This window comes from Geospiza fortis, unplaced genomic scaffold (genome assembly GCF_000277835.1).
Source record: "Geospiza fortis unplaced genomic scaffold, GeoFor_1.0 scaffold408, whole genome shotgun sequence".
Classification (NCBI taxonomy): domain Eukaryota; kingdom Metazoa; phylum Chordata; class Aves; order Passeriformes; family Thraupidae; genus Geospiza; species Geospiza fortis.
The window spans coordinates 6,673,146-6,693,460 of record NW_005054330.1 but is presented as its reverse complement, the minus strand read 5'-3'; the positions used below and the strand labels follow the sequence as shown (position 1 = coordinate 6,693,460).

General features: G+C 45.7%; 2 protein-coding genes across 6 annotated transcripts in view; both read right to left on the bottom strand.

Annotated features, from left to right (window-relative positions):
• Positions 1-6,726: 6,726 nt before the first annotated feature.
• Positions 6,727-9,120, bottom strand: ANHX (anomalous homeobox; the record flags this gene model as incomplete). The annotated part of the gene is made up of 4 exons (XM_014307205.1): positions 8,872-9,120; positions 8,138-8,262; positions 7,793-7,916; positions 6,727-6,907 (listed from the first exon to the last, which is right to left on the bottom strand). Coding segments are annotated over exons 1-4 (679 nt in total), but the record flags the coding sequence as incomplete, so codon positions are not given.
• Positions 9,121-10,530: 1,410 nt separating this feature from the next.
• Positions 10,531-20,315, bottom strand: part of DEPDC5 (DEP domain containing 5, GATOR1 subcomplex subunit) — a 42,456-nt gene continuing 32,671 nt past the window's right edge. For 4 of the 5 annotated variants that reach the window (XM_031057409.1, XM_031057412.1, XM_031057410.1 and 1 more), the window contains 6 exons: positions 19,557-19,781; positions 15,564-15,733; positions 14,437-14,608; positions 13,348-13,408; positions 12,205-12,287; positions 10,531-11,398 (listed from right to left, as the gene is read on the bottom strand). In XM_031057409.1, the coding sequence (XP_030913269.1) occupies positions 11,103-11,398; positions 12,205-12,287; positions 13,348-13,408; positions 14,437-14,608; positions 15,564-15,733; positions 19,557-19,781 (1,007 nt within the window). In that variant the 3' untranslated portion in view covers positions 10,531-11,102. The remainder of the gene's footprint in view (positions 11,399-12,204; positions 12,288-13,347; positions 13,409-14,436; positions 14,609-15,563; positions 15,734-19,556; positions 19,782-20,315) is intronic. The other variant, XM_031057411.1, reaches the window with a different exon arrangement.

Here is a 20,315-nt window from a genome sequence, read left to right as displayed (position 1 = left end):
AGAAGCAAAGTGCCCAGGAAGTCTGTAGAATGCTGTAAATCATTTACCCATTCAAGCTCTTCCTTTTCATAGAGCACACACTAAATATGCAAAAATTGCTTTTCTGAATTCTTGAACTGAGTAATTATTACAAAGATTTGAAGATGTCCCATTTGACATCTACAAGCATAACTCAGTATCTTGCTCCCAGCCCATAGTGTACTGAGTGTCATGTTTCTTCACCACTGCAAAAATCAGTGCAAGGATGCAGAACAGCAAGATGAAAACCAGCTAGAGACAGCCTGCTCTGGGAATCTTAGAAAAGGCTCATTCATTATTAATGCCCAAAGCTTTCCTTCTCATCTGGCTTACATTATGGCTGGTAAAAGGGCCACTTTCCAAGATACAGATCTTTATATTGATGCTTTCAGAGGCTCAAAAGAGGTTCTGTTACTGCCCTCAGAGCTGCAGCCACTTCTCATAATGAGGCCAGCAGATATGGGTCCTGCTTTTTGTAATCTCTTTTGAAAAGGTTTTCCCCAGCAGCTCACACTGAAAGGGAAATGGCAATGGATGCTGACTGACTGTTTGACCAACACATGTGAAGCCAAAAAATGCATCAATGTACAGCTTAGACAGGGCTTTCTTGGGTCCTGTTTTTAGGTAAAAATTCAGAGATGTGCTCCCATCCCCTTGAAAGCACAAGATTTCTAACTTGTATTCTTTACTGCCCTGAAGTCCCCATCAGAAGGAATGCAGACTGCACCCACAGCATGGAACTACCTTCTTTATCCTGGCCAATAATCACACTGCTCTGTGTACTGCCGTCAGCCCTCTCAGAACAGTGCAAAATCCCTTTTCATCAACAATAACACAGACTTGCAAATGAAAATTACATTAAACATTTTAAGAGATCTGAGAGAACAGAGTCAAATTGTGCAAAACACCTTAGAGGGGAGGACCTCAAGCAGCCATCTTTGTGTGATTGTTTTATAGGTGAGCCCTCCAATGCTGAAAATTTAAATCACACTTTGGAAATGCACAGCATCTTTTGGCCACCATTTCAATGACACATTTAGTAAAATTAGGGTCTGACTAGCAATTCAAGTAGGAAAAAACAAAACCACCTTTCCTTCTACTATATGCTGGGTGTTAGCCAGGGAATGCCCAGCTTGCTCTGAACTGGACTTAAGAAGCTATGCTTAGATAAATATGTTTCATACTAAATATGATATGAGATTTCACATCTCCTCTGAGAGAGCTGCAGGGGATCGTGTGTACAGAGCTCCTTTCTCTGAACTCTAGGTGTGTTCTTACCTGTCTTTGTCCCAGGGCTTGGCTTTCTTCCACCCAGGGTGCAGAAACAGGTGGGCACTGAGCCTTGCCAAACACAGTCTGAGAGGAACTGGAAAACAAATATTATATACAAGTGCATTTGTATTTATGCTCTATTTGCCACTTACTGTAATGTTCTGCCGCAGGACAAGAGGGGTTGTTGGCAAGATTACTCATTTGATAGAGTTCTGTTAAGTTGTCTACAGATCTGCCCCATTTCTCAAAATTATTATGGCCTGAAAATACAGGTTCTGCAGTGGGAAAACCGCCCTGACCAGGAGCAGTATACAGGGAATCACATCTCAATTTGCAACTTTCCTTCTGCCCCAAAACACTCTCCATAAACAAGGAGGTGTCTACCAAAGCTCCTGGAACATGTTTGAAGAGCAGAGACCGTAAGAGTCAAAATATGTGGCTTTAGACAAAGACACAACATTGGCTACGCTTCTGCTCCAGCTTTCCAAGGCCACCAGTGGAGTCTGGGGACACGGCTCCACACTGCCCTGGAGGCTCTGCCAGCCTCCCAAAACAGATCAGTCTGTGGGCACTGGGTACTCAGGAATGGGATGTTCTCTCCCATCATCACCAACTCAAAAGTCTCTCTAATGCAAGAACAGTGCCCAAACCACCACCAGGAAGAGCCCAAGGTGTGAGTGTCCATATGGGCCCAGACAAGAGGGGCCTAATAGTAGAGTACAGGAAAGAAGTAGGACTAACAGGATAAGTGTCAAGTTCCCTTCCCTGGAATGCTCCCTAGGTTCCAGTGACCAGCCCTGGGACTGCTCTGCTGGAGGCTGCATTCAGAGTCACATTTCCTAATGACAAATGGGCTCAAGTCCCTCTGCCACCCTCTCAAGCATTTGTCTCATGCTTTTTTACAGCCCACTTACAGTGACATGCACAGTGCCCTTAGCAACGAGTTCTGCAATTCAGTTATGCAACATGGCAAAGAGTAGCCTCTGATGGTGGGTTTGGGACTTGCTGCCTGCCCCTGTCAGGATGCTGGGCTGTCCAAAGGGGAGAGCCCAACAGCAGGAGGATTCCCAGCACTCTGAGCTGGAATCCCAGAAATGCAGGCAGAAGCTGTAAGGTACCATGAGCATCTCAGCACTGACATTTTCTAAATCAATATGCTGGCTCACAAATGCAGAATGCCTTGCTCCCTAGAGCTCAGTGTGCTTTTCTCTCTGAAATGGAAGGCACAAGATTTCCACTCTGCAAGAACCATTAGCTGGGCTACATTCCACCTGGCCTGACTTGCAGAGTGAAGAGGACACACCACCCCTATCTGTAAAGGGGAGCATCTGTTTGGTGTCCCACGGGGGCTTCCAGTCCACTCACTGGATCAACCCCTCCTCTCAGGCAGCAGAAGCAGATGGAGACAGTCAGCTTCCAGCCTGCTTCCCTCTCACACTCCCACCTCACAGCCCTGTAGATCAGAAGAGGTTTGGACACAGCCCAGGTGCGTAGGAGTGGCTGTAAAAAGCCCATGAAAGAAATCAACAGGAATTGTTCTGATAAGCTTTGAGGCCACATCCTTTCTAGGTGAGCATCTTTAAAAATGAGACAAGCAGATTAAGGGTCCTTTGGCTGACTTGTAGCTCTGTCCCAGTGCTCAGGAAGCAAGAAGAGCAAAACACTGAGTCCACTCCAGATAGGTGATCTGGGCTAAATAATTTCCTTCTCTTTGTGTTACTCTTACCTCTAAAACCAGGATAACATCACTGCCCTGTCCTTCCAGACAGCCACACTCATTTGGCTTGATCAGACAGTTTGATCTCTTGCCCCCACAAGTCCCCAGAGTTGTGATGCTCATTGCACCATGACTGCTCAAGAGGACTCTGGTACCAATACTCTTCTCTAACCCCTGCCTCTGTTAGAGGGCTCTGCCTTATAACACAGGTGATCCTCACTGACTGATCTTACCCAAACTACCCACATGAGCTCTCCTGGCTCCCTAGAGAGAAACTGCAAAATGAAACTGCTGAAATTGCAGCCTAAGCATCACTCACTTCTGAAAAAGATTGATGTTCCATAGCATTCATGGAATTTTGAGGAGGTCAAGGTTTTGGGGGAGACCTGGACCAGGCCATTAACAGTGTTTACAAATAGGGTTATTTGAACCCTATGTCCTCACCAAAAGGTGCCAACAGAGCAGCAAGTCCTGCCCCTCACAGGAATATGATAAAGGGTGTGTGGATGCCTGGCACACTGACATACCCAACAAGGAGACATTCACCATAGATTTCTTCTACTGGCAGAACATATTTTAAAAATAAACATGAGCTCACTCCAGAGTCAGAACATGCAATTTTAAATCCAGCCAAAATATTGCCAGCAAGCCTTGCTGATCTTTCATGATCTTTAGCCACTGTTTAAAACTGTGAATCCTAAAACACAGCCTGAGGTTTACAATGCCTGACCTGGGTTCTCCCCAGCAATTCAGAGCAGAGAGTCTGACATGAATGTGAACAAGGCACCAGGCCAAGTGAGGAACAGGGGCAAAAGGCAGAAATGTTTTCTGCAGGGAACTGGGGCCAAAGCCTCACCAATCTTATCTCCAGTGAATCACTGCATTTACTTGTTGTTTAACAAGCCACAAAGCCTTCTGTGCCTCTGCTTCCTCACTTTTAAAGTGGGAATAAAGCTTCTTCTACCTCCCTTTTGACAAACTGACAGCATTATGCTGGCACAAACACTGGTCAGTGTCAAGCAGAGGGTTATAAAATGGGGCTGCTGCTCCTGCTCTGCCTTGCAGATCACTAAATTAAAGGAAGCCCATAATGTCTGGCAGTGTTTATTTTTATGTAACATTATGGAAGTTGTATAACATATGGAAAATGGCATGAATTTTTGTTGTTTTGCATTCTCTGAATTTATCTCAATTCTCAGAGAAAATCTGAAATCTGAAACCTTTGTTATAGGTGGAAAACAGAAAGAGACGAGTGCCTGTCTTTCTGTCTTCCAATTTGGAAAGCTTGCACTATGGAATAATCTTGTCATGAGGTTGTGAAGCTACAAAAACTATTTTAGGATTAAGTACAGGCCTTACCAACCCAGCCCTCACTGGATCAGTACAGGTTATGCTTTTCTGCCAAAACCAAGCAAATAGATCAGAAACTGAACCTGCCTAAAAGGCAGGGGGTCATATCTCCTCTGATTAGGCTGGTTCCAAATCTCCTTTGTGCCACACACACACTTGCATACTTAGACAAGATTACCCATGCACAGATATAAATACTGGCAAAGAAGGATGGACACAAGGAGAAGCAGCCCCTGGGAATGAGGTGTGTCACTATTTCTGCAACTCTCTTCAACAGGCTATCAAGACATGGCTGGACTCTGCATCATTTTTCTTCCTGCCTGTAGGCAGCCCTGTGCTTTCCCTCCTTTTACCTGTGAAGAATAGATTCCAGGGTCCCTAGCTGTCCTCCTCTAAGGATTAAGCTTTCATCCTGTAAATCTGACTGCTGAATGATTCTTTCTGAACTGGCTTCAACACAGCCAGCTTGAGGGACTGTGCTCAAGGGAACTCTGATACCTGCTGAAGTAAATGCTCAAATTAAACACAAGTACAGATACAGATAACACAGCCCCAACCTCTGACCCAGCTATTCCTTCTCTCCTTGCTCCACATTCACCAGAGCCTGGGTGAATGGCAATTACAGCCCTTCCTGCCCTACACACTGATGGCAAAAGCAAGTGGGCAACACTTACACATCCCATCAAGCCTATCCTGAAGAACAGGGAGAAGAAAGGAGATGGTGGGAATGCTGAACAAGACTGGACAGGAAGAAGACAAAGAGGAAGAGAGAAAAAATAGCAAGAGGGAGAGGAAAGTGAAAACATGTGCTTGAAGACAAGCACCATGTCACAGTTAAGTTCCCAGACTTTTCTCAGGCAATACCTTAATGATGACAGGCATTAAACCCCCGAAGCTTGCAAAAGGGCAAGGTGAGCAGACAGCACCTGGAGGGACTCTCTCAATGGAAACACTAAAAGGAACCCACCACTATTTTATGGAAGTGGTTGCAGTTTAGGGAAAAGGATAGGTAAGAATGTCTGTTTCAACACCTTAAATCAACAGATTTTCTCACTGAACTATCATGGAAGAGGAACTCCAAAGCTCCAAATAAGCCCTGCTCTCCTTCATCAGGACACTTAAGTGAGCAAGAATGTTTACAGCAATGGGAAGAGAAGATGGGAAAGTCTTAAGGCCAACAATCTGGGTGCAGTTTTACTAACCTTCTACACCTGGGGTCCACACAGAGCCAGAGACTCCTCCAGTGCTGTATGGGGTGCACCACATGGGCAGCCAATAATTCACAGAGGGAAAGGACTGGTAGGAGTGCAGGACAAAGCTCCCCTGCCAGGGGCTGGCAACAGCCCTGCTCACTGCTTCTCCAGGCAGCAGCACAGGAGAGCCAAAGCAGGTTCCTGGTTCCATCACAGCCTCAGTGCCAAAAGGTACAGGTTGTTCAGAGCTGTGAGTGGTGAACAAAGCCATGCTTGTTCCAGCTTCATACAGCTCAGGGCTCTGCATACAGCTGCAATGATGGAGAAAATTAATCAGCCAGACATATTGCTTTGCCAAAAGGGGACCCCCCAGCTAAACCTCCTAATCCTGCCCTCCACTGCTAGAAGATGAACTGCTCTGAGTGGACGTGGAACATTTCCATCAGTGGTGGCAAGGCTCCCAAGTGATGTCCCCAAGGAACCAACATGGAAGTCAGTTCTGTGAATACATTTAAATGTTGCTTCATTTCTGAACTGTCACTGTAAAGATGCCATACATCACCTGGATTCCAGCATCTTTAAATATGTTCCTTCAGGAGGCTTATACAGAGGTGCAGCTGACTGCTCCCATCCTGGCTCACAGGGCACATGGGTTATCTCTATTTGCTCAGGGCTGATGTCCACATGAGATCCACCTGAAAGGTGCAGGCCAGGCAGGTGAAACAATGCTAATGATTACTCCAAAAGGCAACAAAACAAGTCCAATCTGCCAAATGCAGCAAGACCCCTGTGTTCCTTGTGACTGAAGTTTGATTAAGTGTCTCTGGAAGGACATGAAAATACTGGCTTTTCCTAGAGTTCACTGCCCCGATTCCAGAATCTGAGAGCTAAAACCTGCTGCTTTCCATGTATTTGCTTTCATTTGGTGCCTCCTTAAAGCCAGGCATCTCTTTTCACCTGTTGTTGCACAGGCATTAGCAGTGTCTGCTCCTCTGGAGTGACAGCCTGGAGGCAAACAACGAGGCACTCCACTGAAGCAGAGTCCTCCAGCATCCACTTGATCCATCAGCACATAATGCTGTTCTGAACAAGCAATATCCTTCCCTTCCTGAGGGAATTTAAAATTGATTTTCACCTCTCTGGACCACATCCTGAACCCATTAGGAAGAGACAAACCTGCAGTTTGTGGAGTGTTGGATCCTTTATCCTGTGGCTCATTTCTGTGGGAAGCCAAAGCCCTCTCAGGACAGGAATTGTTGAGCTCTTCCATATGAAGGGATTTCTGACGGCGTCGATAATTTGCAAACCAATTATAGACCTGAGTTGGCTGCAGGTTCATAGCCTGAGCCAGTTCCTCCTGCAAACCCAGGTGCAGGGAGAAATCAAAGGAAAAAGTCACATCCAAATAATCAAGCATTTCCCTTCAGTTCCAAAAGTAGTCCAGCAAGAGACTTTCCAAAGCCCCAGACATTTACTCACTAGGTCTCTGATAGGCCCAGTGGATCCGATTGAGGAGACCATTTTATAAACTCAGAGATGATAGAAAACACAAATTCCACCCCTGCATTCCCAGACAATTTTTTTGCCAAGGAAGCCACTGCTCCTGTGAGCATTCTATACTGCTCACCAGACAATGCCCTCACCAAGCCATGCTCTTCCCAGAGATTCACGGAGGCAGACATTGAAGTCTGAATTCCTCACCTGGCAAGGCAGTGATCAACAGTGCTTTTTGATTTAATTCACACATCTCTTCCACTACAAATCTGTCCCTGTCCAAAGAAGGCAGATCCATGCATACACCAACACAGCCTATTGTGTTATCACATCAAATTACCAGCATTTGAAAAGTCAGCACAAAATATGTTCTGGTGAACAAAGTGCAATTTTATATAGGCTGTTACTCAGTCAAGTCAGAACTATTTATCATTGTAATAGAGCTCTGCTGAGTGATGGCTGTTTGGCTGCCTATGCTCAATCACTACAAAATTAAAACTGTTAAAAACCCAGTGAGGAATTTATTGCCCCTCAACTTTTTTCCGCAGCAAGAGAAATTACTTAGCATGAACCTCATGATTTTTTAAAGAAACTTTTACGGAAAGATCAAATATGAGGAATTCTAGCCCCAGTAAACCTTTTGAAAACAAGGATTTAGAAATTAAACCAGTTATAGACCCTTGATCACAGTGTCCCGCTTTTCTGTGACAAAGAGGTTTGATTGGAAGTATCCCTAGCATATCCCTACCCTCTGTTTCTTGTCTGGGTTTGCTGTCACCTCTGCAGCAAACCTGAACAGGTGCTGGCGTACTTCTTGTGAATAATTTCGATTCTTCAAACCTTCAGGACAAAGGGAAATAGGTGGAGGATTCCTGTACACAGGAGAAAATGGGATTAAAAAGGACCCAAAAGGAATAATTCACATTCATGAGAATTTTCTCACATTGCTAAAGTGGTCAAAATACCAAGAAAAACCAAGCTCCAAGAAGCAGCATCTTGAGGTGTAAAACCAGCTTCTGCATCTGGAGCCCCTGCATCTGGAAACTACAGAGAAAAAAAATATATAAATCTTGGTTTCCCCACTGTGTTGTACCTCTTCCTGCAACGGAATTTCTGCAGTGGTGTCAGAACATCTGTCTGCTGTTTCTCCATAACCCTCCGGTAGTGAACCTCATGCCAAAGTTGCACCAGTTCTTCCTTCTCTTCTGCCTTGCAATGCTAAAACAAAACTGTGCATCAGCAAACTTTCCAGAGAGTCACTCAGACTGTGTATACAGAAGAAAACCCTCAACAGAAATGTACTCAGGGATTCCTACTGGTTTGACAGAGTTAGTAACATTATCTGAGCATATGGCTCACTGTACCTTCCCTCATGTACACAGGGAGCTGCCTAATTCCTTCTTTCCCCCTGGTGAATAGGTCTACTGCCAGTCTACATTACCAGACCTAGAGGCCAAAAATCCCTCACCTTGAGTGGCACCATCCAGCCTTCCTCATATATTCCCACCCTGCCAAGCCCCCTAATCTTGGGCTTCCCCATACTTCTGTCCTGAGCCCTAAGATTGTGAAAAACTCCAAGAACCAAAAATCCAGCTACAACCAACCCCATAATCACCCAGTTACCTTTCTCCCCTTGGCTGATTAAGTGCCTGCAGCAAAGGCTTTGGCAGGTCATCAGTGTGCACTTATCACTTTCCACTGCCTTACGGGAGCTGGAAGTGCTCCATGTGCTGCAGTTCAGCTACTTCTGCACTATAACGGCTCCTAACTACTGCTTTTCTAACATGGCTTTTTGTTTCCATGAAGAAATGAAGAACACATTCCTACCTCCAGGAGTCTGCAGGCTGCATCATGTTGCCCTTTATGGATATGAACGGACACACAAGCCCGGACAACATGGATGTTATTAAGAAAATCTCTGTAGTTCTTGCATTTCATCACGGCTTCAACCAGCTTCTCCAGACTAGGAGAAGAGCTCTGGAGCTCCTGGCAAAGCTGTCCTGCTAGATCCAGCAGTTTGGTGGGTGGGGGATGCTCATTTTCATTCTGCTTTAACATGGCCATGAACTGCTTCATCATCATGTCCTGTTGGAAGCTTTTTCTATGCAATGCACAAAGTTGTGGTTAGATAAAAACTCTTTATCTCCTATTTTTAGCTTCTATGGTATGCTTTTCTGTTTTGGTTTTTTTTTGTGTGTGTGTTTTCTTTCATTTTTTAGGAAATAAATTCACTGTGCTGTTAAAAGCAGTCTAAGGACCTCAAAATGCTTAATATAAAACTAGGCCTAAAGCAGCCCCGAAAAGCTAAAGACACACCAGGTTTGCAGTTGAGAAAGCTGAGCTCAGAAAGACACATTAAACTTTCCCCAAAACTCAGAGACGAACTCCAGGGTTTACATCCACTGCTTACAGGTTAAAACTTACAAAATATTAAGTCCAGGTGAAATGAATTTGGTGAAATTTCTTCAAAACTTGCAGGTGACGGGCTCGGGCAGACCGCAGTTGCCGTGAAACGTAAAACCCTCGTCGGGGCTGTGTCTCGCCCGTTTTCCTGGGCAAATGACGCAGCGTCATTCCCCTCACCCCCGGGGCCAGCCACAGCCCCGCCGGGCAGAACGGGGAGAAGCTGGGAAATAGCTGCGAAGCGCAGGAGCTGCAAGCGGCAGCCCCTTCTGCTTCCCCCCGCATGGAGGGACGGTCAGCCGCCGCGGGGTCCCAGACACCGCCCAGGCGGGACAACGAGGCTGCCCCTGCACCCCACCCCCAGCCCGCGGCGTGCACGGGACTGCGGGAGGGCAGAATGGATGTGGAACGGTAGAGAATAGATGACAGCAAGTTCCTTCCATAGTAGAGAGTATTTTAGAGTCGTTAATGGGGATCAGACAAGCACTGATAATTGCGACACGCTTACAGCGACTGAATGAAGAGGCAAGCAGCTCAAACCCACGTTCTATAGGGGGATGCTGTCTAAAAACAGATGAATCATCCTGACTCAGTTTAAGGGATAAAAAACTGAAGCAGCTATGATTTGCCTTGAATGAGATGTGAACACCACGGTGAAGGTGTCAGTCCTCCCCTCAGTCCCGTTTCCCGAGGACATGGAACAATGGGGGACCATCAGCAGGAGCCAGCAGCCGCCAGGCACGGAGGCTGCGTGCCGGCTGTGAGCCACCCTAAACCTGCACTCCAGTAACCTGCTGGTGCCAACACCCTGCAAAGACAAAGGCTCCATGCTTGAGTGCAGGCAGCTTCCTCTGTTGCATGCAGAGACATTCTAAAAACCTGCCCATAACCCTCGGCAGCAACCTGTGCTCTGTGGCCCTTGATTTCTCCTTAGGCTTTGGTTCTGGCCTTGAAAGATAGGAACTGGCTTCCTGTTCTTGCTGTGTGACACTGCTCTAGATCCAGACATGAAGACAGAAAATCCTGCATGATTACAAGGCAAATCCCCAGCACAGAATTTTGAGCTGAACACAGAAAGCAGTATTTTCTTTTGGCAATTGTTTTCTTTTACTCACCAATTTTGTATTGCTGTCTGTGGAGTTACAACAAAACATCAGGTCACTTTATTTTCTGCATTTTACTTATTTACATGTATGAAAATTTAACAAGCATCTCTCACATCTTATCTTACATATTCACACAATCAGGTACACCTTGGAAGGGGAAGGGACAGGCTGCTGCCAGGCACATCAGATGCCAACTGGCACCGACCATTTCCAGGGACTGGAAGCTGATACTATCACACTGTGCTGAATCCAACTGCCCTTGAAAACCATTTGCACTCTCCTTTCTTTACCTCTGCTCTAACTGAAGTTTTGGCAACCAAGGACTGTAGCTACTTAAAACCAAGCTGAGGTCAGGTGATAGATACTGGCAAGCCAAGAGCTCAAATTCTTTTTTTCCAAGCACTTAATCAAATTCTGTTGAATATCAACGGCAATATCACTCAGGTCCTCTTGGAGCCTCAATATGAATCCAATAGAGAGACTCTTCACTTCTACTTCCTTGCCACAAGGTAAAGCTTCTAGCTGTCTCCCTAAGAGATAGAAGCCCATTCACGGGGCACTGGCATGCATCTTGTCCAGACAGTCAGTCCAGAACGCCACGAGCCGGCTGTCTTTGTTCCAGCAGAAGTCTGTGAAGTCCTTCAGCAGCCGGTCTGCGAACTTCTCGTCGCCGGTGGCGCTGGAGCGCCAGGTTTTGGTCAGCATGGTGTTGTAGGCCCAGTTGTAGCCGATGCGCTCCTCACAGAACAGGCTCTGGGTGCTGGAGCTCGTGGAGTTGCGCCGGCGCCGCTGCTGCCCGCTGGAAAACTTCCTCTTGGAATAGGGCAGCTGCAAGAACACTGTCCCTGCAGGAAACAGGCAGCACTTGAGTCTGAGGCAGAGCTAAGGCCCTGCTGCTGGTAGCTGATTGTTCAATTCCAAAATTAAACTGGCCTGGGTTTCATTTAATTGCCTTTTAGCAAGAGAAAATGGAATACACTTTTCCCCCCTGGCCCTTAGGTGCTACTTCTTCCTGTGTGTTACAGCACCAGGAGGGAGTGCACTTTGTCTGCCTTTCTCTTACAAGCACAGAATGAAGCAAAGATGTAGGCTCTGATCCATCTTGCTAGCTTCCCATCCATTTCCATTCTCTTCTGCAATTTTCCACACACTGCCTTCCTGTCATTGTTTTCACATCTCAGCAAGCAGACCCTAAAAGCTTGATCTATCTCCCACACAGTGTGTATGGGTAGAGATACATCTACAACAGACCTTAAAGCATGGAAACAGAGCACTGACATGAGAACAGAGCACTGACTTGTCCCAACACCTTTCCCTCCTTCTTGCTTCTAGGTACACATTTATTTACATTGACCTTGGAATAAGCTTTGCCTAATTTTTTAAAATTTCCTCATCTTCTGGAAAGAAAAGTTTCAGAGCCGCTGTAAAGCAGGATTTCAAACCAACATCATTTATTAGCAGCAACACTTCGTCCTTTTCATACTGCCCCCTCCAGTTTTCTGGTTTGTGTTTTCTGACACGCCTACTTGTCATCTGGTTAGGGACAGAACAGCACCAACATCACTGACACGAAACACAAACCACATGTAAAATGGTTCTCTTGTTTGTAATAACCTCCTCCTTGCCACAGAGCCTCCCAAATATTGCTCACCTGTGACATGGATATACTGGGGCTTGTTTTCTGCTGGGAAGTTGAATGCAGAGGCTGAATATTTATCTTGTACAAATCCAAATCTGAAGAAATAGAGACAAGGGGAATTAAAAAAGAAAAGAAAACAAAAAGATAAAAAGAGCCACTCCAGGTAGAATTCCTCAGCCAAAGGCAGAGGCACCAGAGGAAATCCTTCCACTACACCTTTCTTACAGCCTCAAAGCAAAAGGAAAAGGGATGAAGAGAACTGAGCCTCTCCAAATACTCCCTGCCCCTGCCAGACACAGTGTGAAAGCCTGTGACCCCACACTGCTCCCTGTCCCAGCTCGAGCTGGAAACAAGGGCAGCAGCTCCATGCAGTCTCTGACAAAATGGGGCAGCTGCACAGGAGAGAGGGAAGAGCAACAGTCAAGACAGAAGTTCCCTAGGCATGTTTCAAGCTGCAACATTATTATTTTCATTATGTGCAACCTTCCATGCAGAACTTCAAGCAGCTTACCTGGCAGTTCTCTGCTGTTCATAGGATATCTGTTCTTCTCCTGCTTTCTAAACTAATGAAAGCTGATTTCCAAGCTAAAGTCCATCACAAAAGGCAGCCCTCTCTGTCATGAAAAAAACCATGGCATCTACACCATGAAAGAAACTGGCAGCTCCATCACACAAAGGGATAAGGCTAGATAGTATCCAAAGGTTCCAACAATTCCTTCTTAAACTTGGCCCAACCTCCTCTGCACAGCTCCCACCCCAGTCTCCTGCCTATTGTCAATCATCAGGTGTCATCCAGCTTAAGTCTGTGCTAAATACACAAAGGAAATAACTGTTCCTTCTCAGGAAGAATCTATTTACAGCCTTTCTGCTTCTAACTTCAAATAACAGGCACTTTCCAAAGGCAAGGCTCTCCCTAGAGAGTATGGTTCCTAAGGAGTGACAGGCTGAAACACTCCACAGCTGCCTCTGGCACCCACAGAACCACCTGAGGGCATGCAGGCTGTATTTTAGTCTAACAGTCTGTAAGCAGAATTCAGAGAGGCAGACAGCACAGAACCCAAGTGACTCAGGAGTGACTGCTCAGCACAGGCCTTCATGCCACATTGTCCAGGGAGTCAGGAACTGTTGGGTCACCCCACTCCACTGCAGACATACCTGTGTGCTATTGCTTCCTGGAGAAGATGCATTCTATCCCAGTATGTTTCTGGTTCGAAGCCTGAAACAAACAGAAAAGTAACAATTATCTAGTAAAGCTACTTGATTTCCGTCCTTTTAAAGACTTCACTTTAGCTCAGGAGGCCTCAGGGCACTCTTTTTTTTTTCCCCTAGTATTTCTTTCAGTCACACTTTTTTGTCAGGTGTCTCTTAGAGATGTGTCTTGTGCACTGCAGTAGCAGACTCATATCTGAATTTTTTATTTGTGTCTCTTGAGACGAAGGAGAAGAACATAAAGGGGGAGTGTGGGAGGGGGCAAGGAAGAAGAGTGGGCTGCTGTGTATCACAAGAGTGCTCTGAAAATATTTAATTCAGTCAGCTGGGCTATGGTGACCTCACAGCATATGGATTTGTCACATTCATTGTTCAGTCACACCTGGACACTGAGTCAAGGGTTAATGAAAATATCAAATGTACTATGTTAAAACAGAGCCTTTTGCTCATTGTCCCTCCTCATGATGCAATTTTGCCCTTCTCTGCATGGGGACAGGTCTCTGATCTTGTGGTTCCACCTGAGGTTTACCACAACAGGCTCACTGGAAAGGGCGAGGTCACATTGCAGAAAAGGAGATTGCAGCTTCTCTGCTTAATCTCATGTGCAAACACTGTAACCATTACAGTAACCATAGCAACAGAAGAAGGATGGCAGTGGTGAAAGCCCAATCTTAGGGAGGGGGAGAATAAACAAATGCAGGATACAAACGCAGAGCAGCTGTGGGTCTACCAGCAAAACAGACACAAGAGTCTGTCAAGCACAACAGCTACTGGATATGGGTGTGAAAGGGCACAGGGTAAGCATCACTGGGGAGACCACCCTTCCTGTGTGTTGGTGCTTCCTGCTGCCCACAATCAGCCTGCCAGCACAGCTTCCTCCAGCACCTCCTTCCTGAGGGGCTGCTGACCTGCAAAAACAGCTCCTTCAGCCACCTAAGGCTGGCTGGTAAAGGAGCTCCTTTATGTCAGCTCTGCACCAACAGTGACCTGTTTGCACAAAGTACCCTGAGGGGTAAAAGAAAGTGCATTTCTTACCATCAAACAAATGCTCACTGCCCTCCTTCAGCAAGCAGCTGACGTTGAGGGGGATGAAGAGCTGAGCTCGAAGGGGGTCCCCGTACAGGTAACTGGGCAGGGCAAAGGGGCCTTCCAGCACTGGGACGAGCAGGAACCCACAGGAGGTGGCCTTCCTGTGCCAGCCCTGAACCTGAGCAGAGATTCACACAATGAATCATAGCACACATGCCAGCTGACGAAGGGCACTTCTGTGCATAAGAGCAACTCATTCCCCAGGAATAGATCAGACATGCTCAATTCTCCACAGGCTCAGCCTGCTCGGCATGGCAGGCACACCAAAGTCCTTGCAAGCAAAGCAGTACAAGCACAAGACATCAGGCTTTCCTTTTTCTGAAGTGCTCATCAATCAGAAAGCACTTTAAAATAGGACATTTTTCAGGAACTGATTCAGCCTACTTATCACCAGTGGCTAAACACTTCTGCTTTACTGGAACAGTGCAATTGATTTTAAATAAAAGCAAAACTGACTACCTAGTGCTGTCTGGCTGGGGGGGTAACTGGTGTTAAACAGTTTGAGTTTTACAGAAGCTACATTAGGGGAAAAAATATAAAAAGGAAATCTAAAAATTTAATCTAAAAATTAAAAAGTGACAAGTTTGCATTTCAAAATGTTTTCAGCAAGTTAAAAAAAAACCCTAAAACATTCCTGAGCTGGAAAAACCCATTGCCTGGAAAAGCCCTGTTATGAAAGCAATTCCACTGAGATTTAAAGTTTCAAGGTTTGGGGATAGAAGGAATGTAATGTGAAACAGATTTTTTTCCAAAGACCTGGCTCAGGGCTTAAAATTTGCCTAAGGGGGACTTAAATTTATCACCTTGACCTGTGTTGATCTCTGCACACTGTGCATAAAACCCACTGAAAGCAGAACACACTCAGGCAGACAGAATGACTAGAGCTGGTGTGGTAAATGCTGACCAGATGCAGCAACACTAACAACCACCAGCAAAATTACTTGTGGAAATAAAGGCAGATGGAAGCCACTGTCTCTCTCCCTAAGACTTCCTAATACAATGTCCCCTCTTGTCCAAGGGACACAGAGGCCAGACAGGCACTTCAGTGGCTGCCCAGAACACCAGGATCTCACCATCTCAAAAAGAACAGCTGCAGTCACTGCCATCCAGTGTAACTTGATCTCAAAGGCAGCGTTCAGGGAGAAGTTGCCATGGTAATAACAACTGCACCACTCCAGCCGGTCCGTGCGGTTGTTCACATCCACATCCAGCGTCACCGTGCGCTGCTCGGGCACCGTGGCAGCTGGGCAGCCAGGGGACAGCAGGGTTCACAAGGGCCATCAGAGAGAAGGTGGCAGACAGCATGGGGAGAACAAAACTAAGATCAGTAATTTGAAATGAATTTGTCCTCCCATTCCCCCCCAGGTATTTTCGAGCTGGCAGAAAAGTCCCAGAATGCGGCTCATCCAGGTGACAAAAGACAAAAAACCTGAAGTATTTCTCATGTCAGGGGTATGTGCTACAGAATCACCTCCCCAAGCAGTCAAAAGACATTTCAGCTGCAGTAAGGACAGAGAACCAAGAATCCAGCACTTAATCAACAAGCGACTGGTGCCATAATTATGCATGGCTAGACAACACCAGCTTCTTCATGCCCAAAACATTCCAAATATTTCTATATGCCTCCACCAGAAATCACAACAGGGTGCTGTTACATGGGGCAGGAGCATTCCAGGACTTTCCACAGCTAAAGGAGACTAGAAGTTAAACTTCTTGTTTCTTTAATCCCATATCAATATCCCACATTACCACATTGCTGAAAGTGCACATCCAACACTTTCTGTAAAAGCACAGAGTCAGCCAAGACATGCAGCAGCGCTCTGACCACTGCAACAGCTCCTAGAGCTTTGCAGTAAGGGCTGGGATAGTGCCCAAGATGCAGCTCCATTTGTGCCCCACACCCCAGCATCCCAGTGACAGAAACCCTCAGGTACCAGGCAGGAGAGGGAGAGAAGCACAGCAGTGGAAGTGACCTGGCTGGTGTCACACACAGGACTGCAAGGCTGGGGACAGAACCCAGATCTCCTGACTTGGAGATCAAAGTCCCCCTATGAAACACACCATCACCTTTTCTTTAGACAAATACATAATTTAACATTCCTGTACTGTTAAAAATTGACAGAAAACAATGGGCTGCAAGGCTTCTATGGGAAAACTGCCCTTTTTATTATTGCATGCATGAGGGATGTGTTATCTCTTGCTGAAGTAGATGTGCACCCCTTGATAGGGTCAGCTTTTAAATTATCTTATAATTTGATGGCTTGATGGTATTTAAAAAAAAATTGAAATCCTTCCTCAAGGCAGATGGAAAGTTCTCACTTTCACTGCTACTGCAAGTTACCCAGAGGCTCTTTCAAGGTTATAAGGAAACCCTTTACATTGCTATTACTGCAGCATAGAACATGAAAAATAAAAACACAACAAAAATAAACATCACCCAGTTTTGTTTCATAAATAAGACCCATTTCTGTTTTTGGGAAATGTGTCATTTGCAATTTCTGAGTTGATCTGGTATTGTCAGACCAGCACTGTGAGAATTTCTTTTTCTGGCTCCTTTGGGATATTGTGAATACCATACTTGTGGTCAGGAGGTTATGATGCCAGATTTGTAACCAAGTGTGTTGGGAAACAACATCCTGAAAGCTGTGAAACCAAAGCAGCTCAGTCAGGTAGGTGTTGGTCATTAGCCAAGAGGTCAGTGATAACACCACAGTCCAGTGTGCCCAAACCAGCACACTGTGAAGAATGAGCTCCCTGCTCCCTTACACTGTTGCTTTTCACAGAGTCTGCTTTTGCAGACTCCCTGGTAGGGCTGGACTGTCTCTCTGCCTTTTCTGCAGCTGCAGCTCACAGGCAAAGCCAGAGGAAACCAGTCCAACAAGGTGAGCTAATCAAAAATACATTAAACACTGATGAGAAATGTCCATGTGTCTGAATTCAGAAGCTTCTGATTAAAACCAACTTGTTTTAATAGAACATACTCTGCCTTCCATAGGTCAGACTTTAAGAGGACTCACCTGCTTCCCAATTGTCTTCTACTATTGAGTATTTAACTAATGATTTACTAAGCAAATCGGAGAGGAGCAGGCAGGTTATTCTCCAGTCACAGACTCCACTACATACATGACTACAGTTGCTAGTGCATGCACTGCTACAAATCAAAGGGACAAGATTAGCTGTGTCACAGGTCACACTTCCACTGGGGAGGGAAAGGGGACAGTCACTGGGCAGGTGATTGGGAAATTGGGAGGGATAAAGATTTGAGAGATACATGGAGCTTGTTCCAGAGCTCCCAATGCTTGCATGCAATTTTATGTCACAGCCTGACATTTAGGGAAGGTGGGGAGGGGAAGAAATAAAAACCACAACCTAATCAAGACCAAGAGAGGAACAAATGAAGTCACGTGGACCAGGGGTCATCTGGGTTTAGTAAAGCTCTTTACCTCAGATGAACTGCTGAAGTTTTTTTGGAATACTGTTTAGAAGAGGAACAGCACAGAAGCATCATTTAAACCAGTTCCTTTGTAAGAAAAAACTTCCAAGCTCCATTTTTCTACAAGAAACCATAATTCCTGGAGAACCCAGACTGCATGAGAGCAATCTGAAGGCATTTCTCACTCATTCAAGGCCTGCAAATGAGTTGAATAGTGAAATGGATGTAATCCCAACTGAAAAGAAAAGGAGAGCTACTCAGGTGTGCAATACCCACATGCTGCAGGAATACACTGTTCCTGGCTGGTGTTAAATGAAAGGTGAGGGGGACACTGAGGCACACCTCTACTCAGCCCCAGGGGTGCAGGCCTGCTGAGTCTCAGCCTTTCTCAGCTCACAAGAGAGCACAGACAGAGGAATGTGAACTGGTTTTCTCAGGCTAAATAGTGAGTAAGAGATCAAACCATGAAGAGGATCTGGCCCCAGTGCCTCCAGCCTCCACAATACTTTCATGCCAGCCAGTTCAGGCTTCAGCTCTAGCCAGCCACTGAGCTAATGAGGCTGGATACCAGCCAAGGCAACAGATTTATCATGTGACAGGGAAAATAACCTGCATATGTTGACTTCAGGGAATTAACCATTAGTTCAGACTTCCTATCTGTAATGCTTTCAGATTTCTGATGCTGTTCCTCTTCCAACAAGGCTCTCAGAAATACACAAGGATTACTGTGACTTCAGGTTTAAGAGATACCACACCTGCAGTAAGGCACTTCTCTTCAGAAGGTTAAATATACACAACAGGAGAAAAGCAAAATTTTTCTTTTTATCCTTAATTGCTAGGCCTTTAACAGATGCATCGAAATAAACCTGAAGCTGCAGTTCCATAGCAATGATTTTTCTTTTAAACAAGGAAAGGAGAACAAAAGCAAGTGACTCAGGCTGGCCTGGAAATGTGACAAGAAGCTGACAAAGCAACAGGGTCAGTCACGCAGCCAGTGTGTTTCATGGGCTGTTAGAGCAGTCAGGGTTACTCTCCACACCTCAGAGAACATCAGATACTAATGGGACCTTGCCCAGCAGCAAGATCTTCCTACTGCTTCCATTCCACAGGGATCATCTGCAGCTGGGCTTCACAGACTCATTAATGCAAGGAGTCTGGTTCAGATTAGCTAGAAAGCCCCCAGCACATCACAGAAAACTTCTAACACATCTGGACCTCACTGTGGCTCTTGCCCCTAGGAAGCAATTAGATATGTAATTTTAAGAACAGTTTGGCTGCTCTGCTGTTCTCACAACTTATCCCTCTATACTCCTTACAGGTTGTGAACAGTCTCCGGATTTGCAAGGAGACAAAGTATCTTCCTCCCTGAATTCTAGAGGTTCAGGAAGAAGGAATATTTTAAGAAATACTTCAGAGTACTGGAATACAATAAAAAGTAAAAGTTTCCTGCCCAGCCAGTGAAACACACCTCCAGCATATGAGAGCGAGTCCACATGCAAGACACTCTAAGGCCAGCATGAAATTTGCAGCTTGATTGCTGGTCCACGTGAGATCATCCCCTTGGCTGGCTGCTCTTCCCCTTTCAAACTATCCCCTTGAACTTCCCCAGCTGTCATCTGTGCTGTGCATCTACCTAAGAGTGCAGCTGCCTGGCTCCGTCCTCCGAAACTGCGGCTAAAGGAACTGTGCCTACTTGCATAGGAGGCGGGGCGGCTGGGCAGCCAGGGCAGCAGGAACGCCGGGATCTCCGAGTGCAGCAGCTCTTCTGCCACAAAGGCCACCTCAAACCATTTCCTCTGGAAGGCTGAGAAGTCATCCATGGCAGCTGTGTGCCACATGGCAGGCTGTTGCAGCCCCACTGCACAAGGGCAAGGCAAGTCCGGTTAGAAACAAGTGTGTCACGGACATATTTTATGAAAAATCTTTTGCTAGGATTTTTTTCTCCTGAGAAGCTGAGAGACCTCGGGAACAAAATGTAAACAATAATTATCTGCTGCTGTGAAATGCAATAGGTGCATCTTTGATTGGTCTCATGTGGTTGTTTTTAATTAATGGCCAATCACAGCCCAGCTGTCTTGGACTCTCTGGTCAGTCACAAGATTTTATCATCATTCCATTCCTTTCTATTCCTTTCAAGCCTTCTGATGAAATCCTTTCTTCTATTCTTTTAGTATAGTTTTAATATATCATTTTCTTTTAATGTAATATATATCATAAAAGAATAAATCAGCCTTCTGAAACATGGAGTCAAGATTCTCATCTCTTCCCTCGTCCTGGGACCCCTGTGAACACCACCACACAAGTGGACAAGGCTCAGACAGAAAAGCAGCTCTTGATAAAAAAGAGGGAGGATAAAAATTACTTTATGTTTTCTGCTATTCCTTTTTTTTTT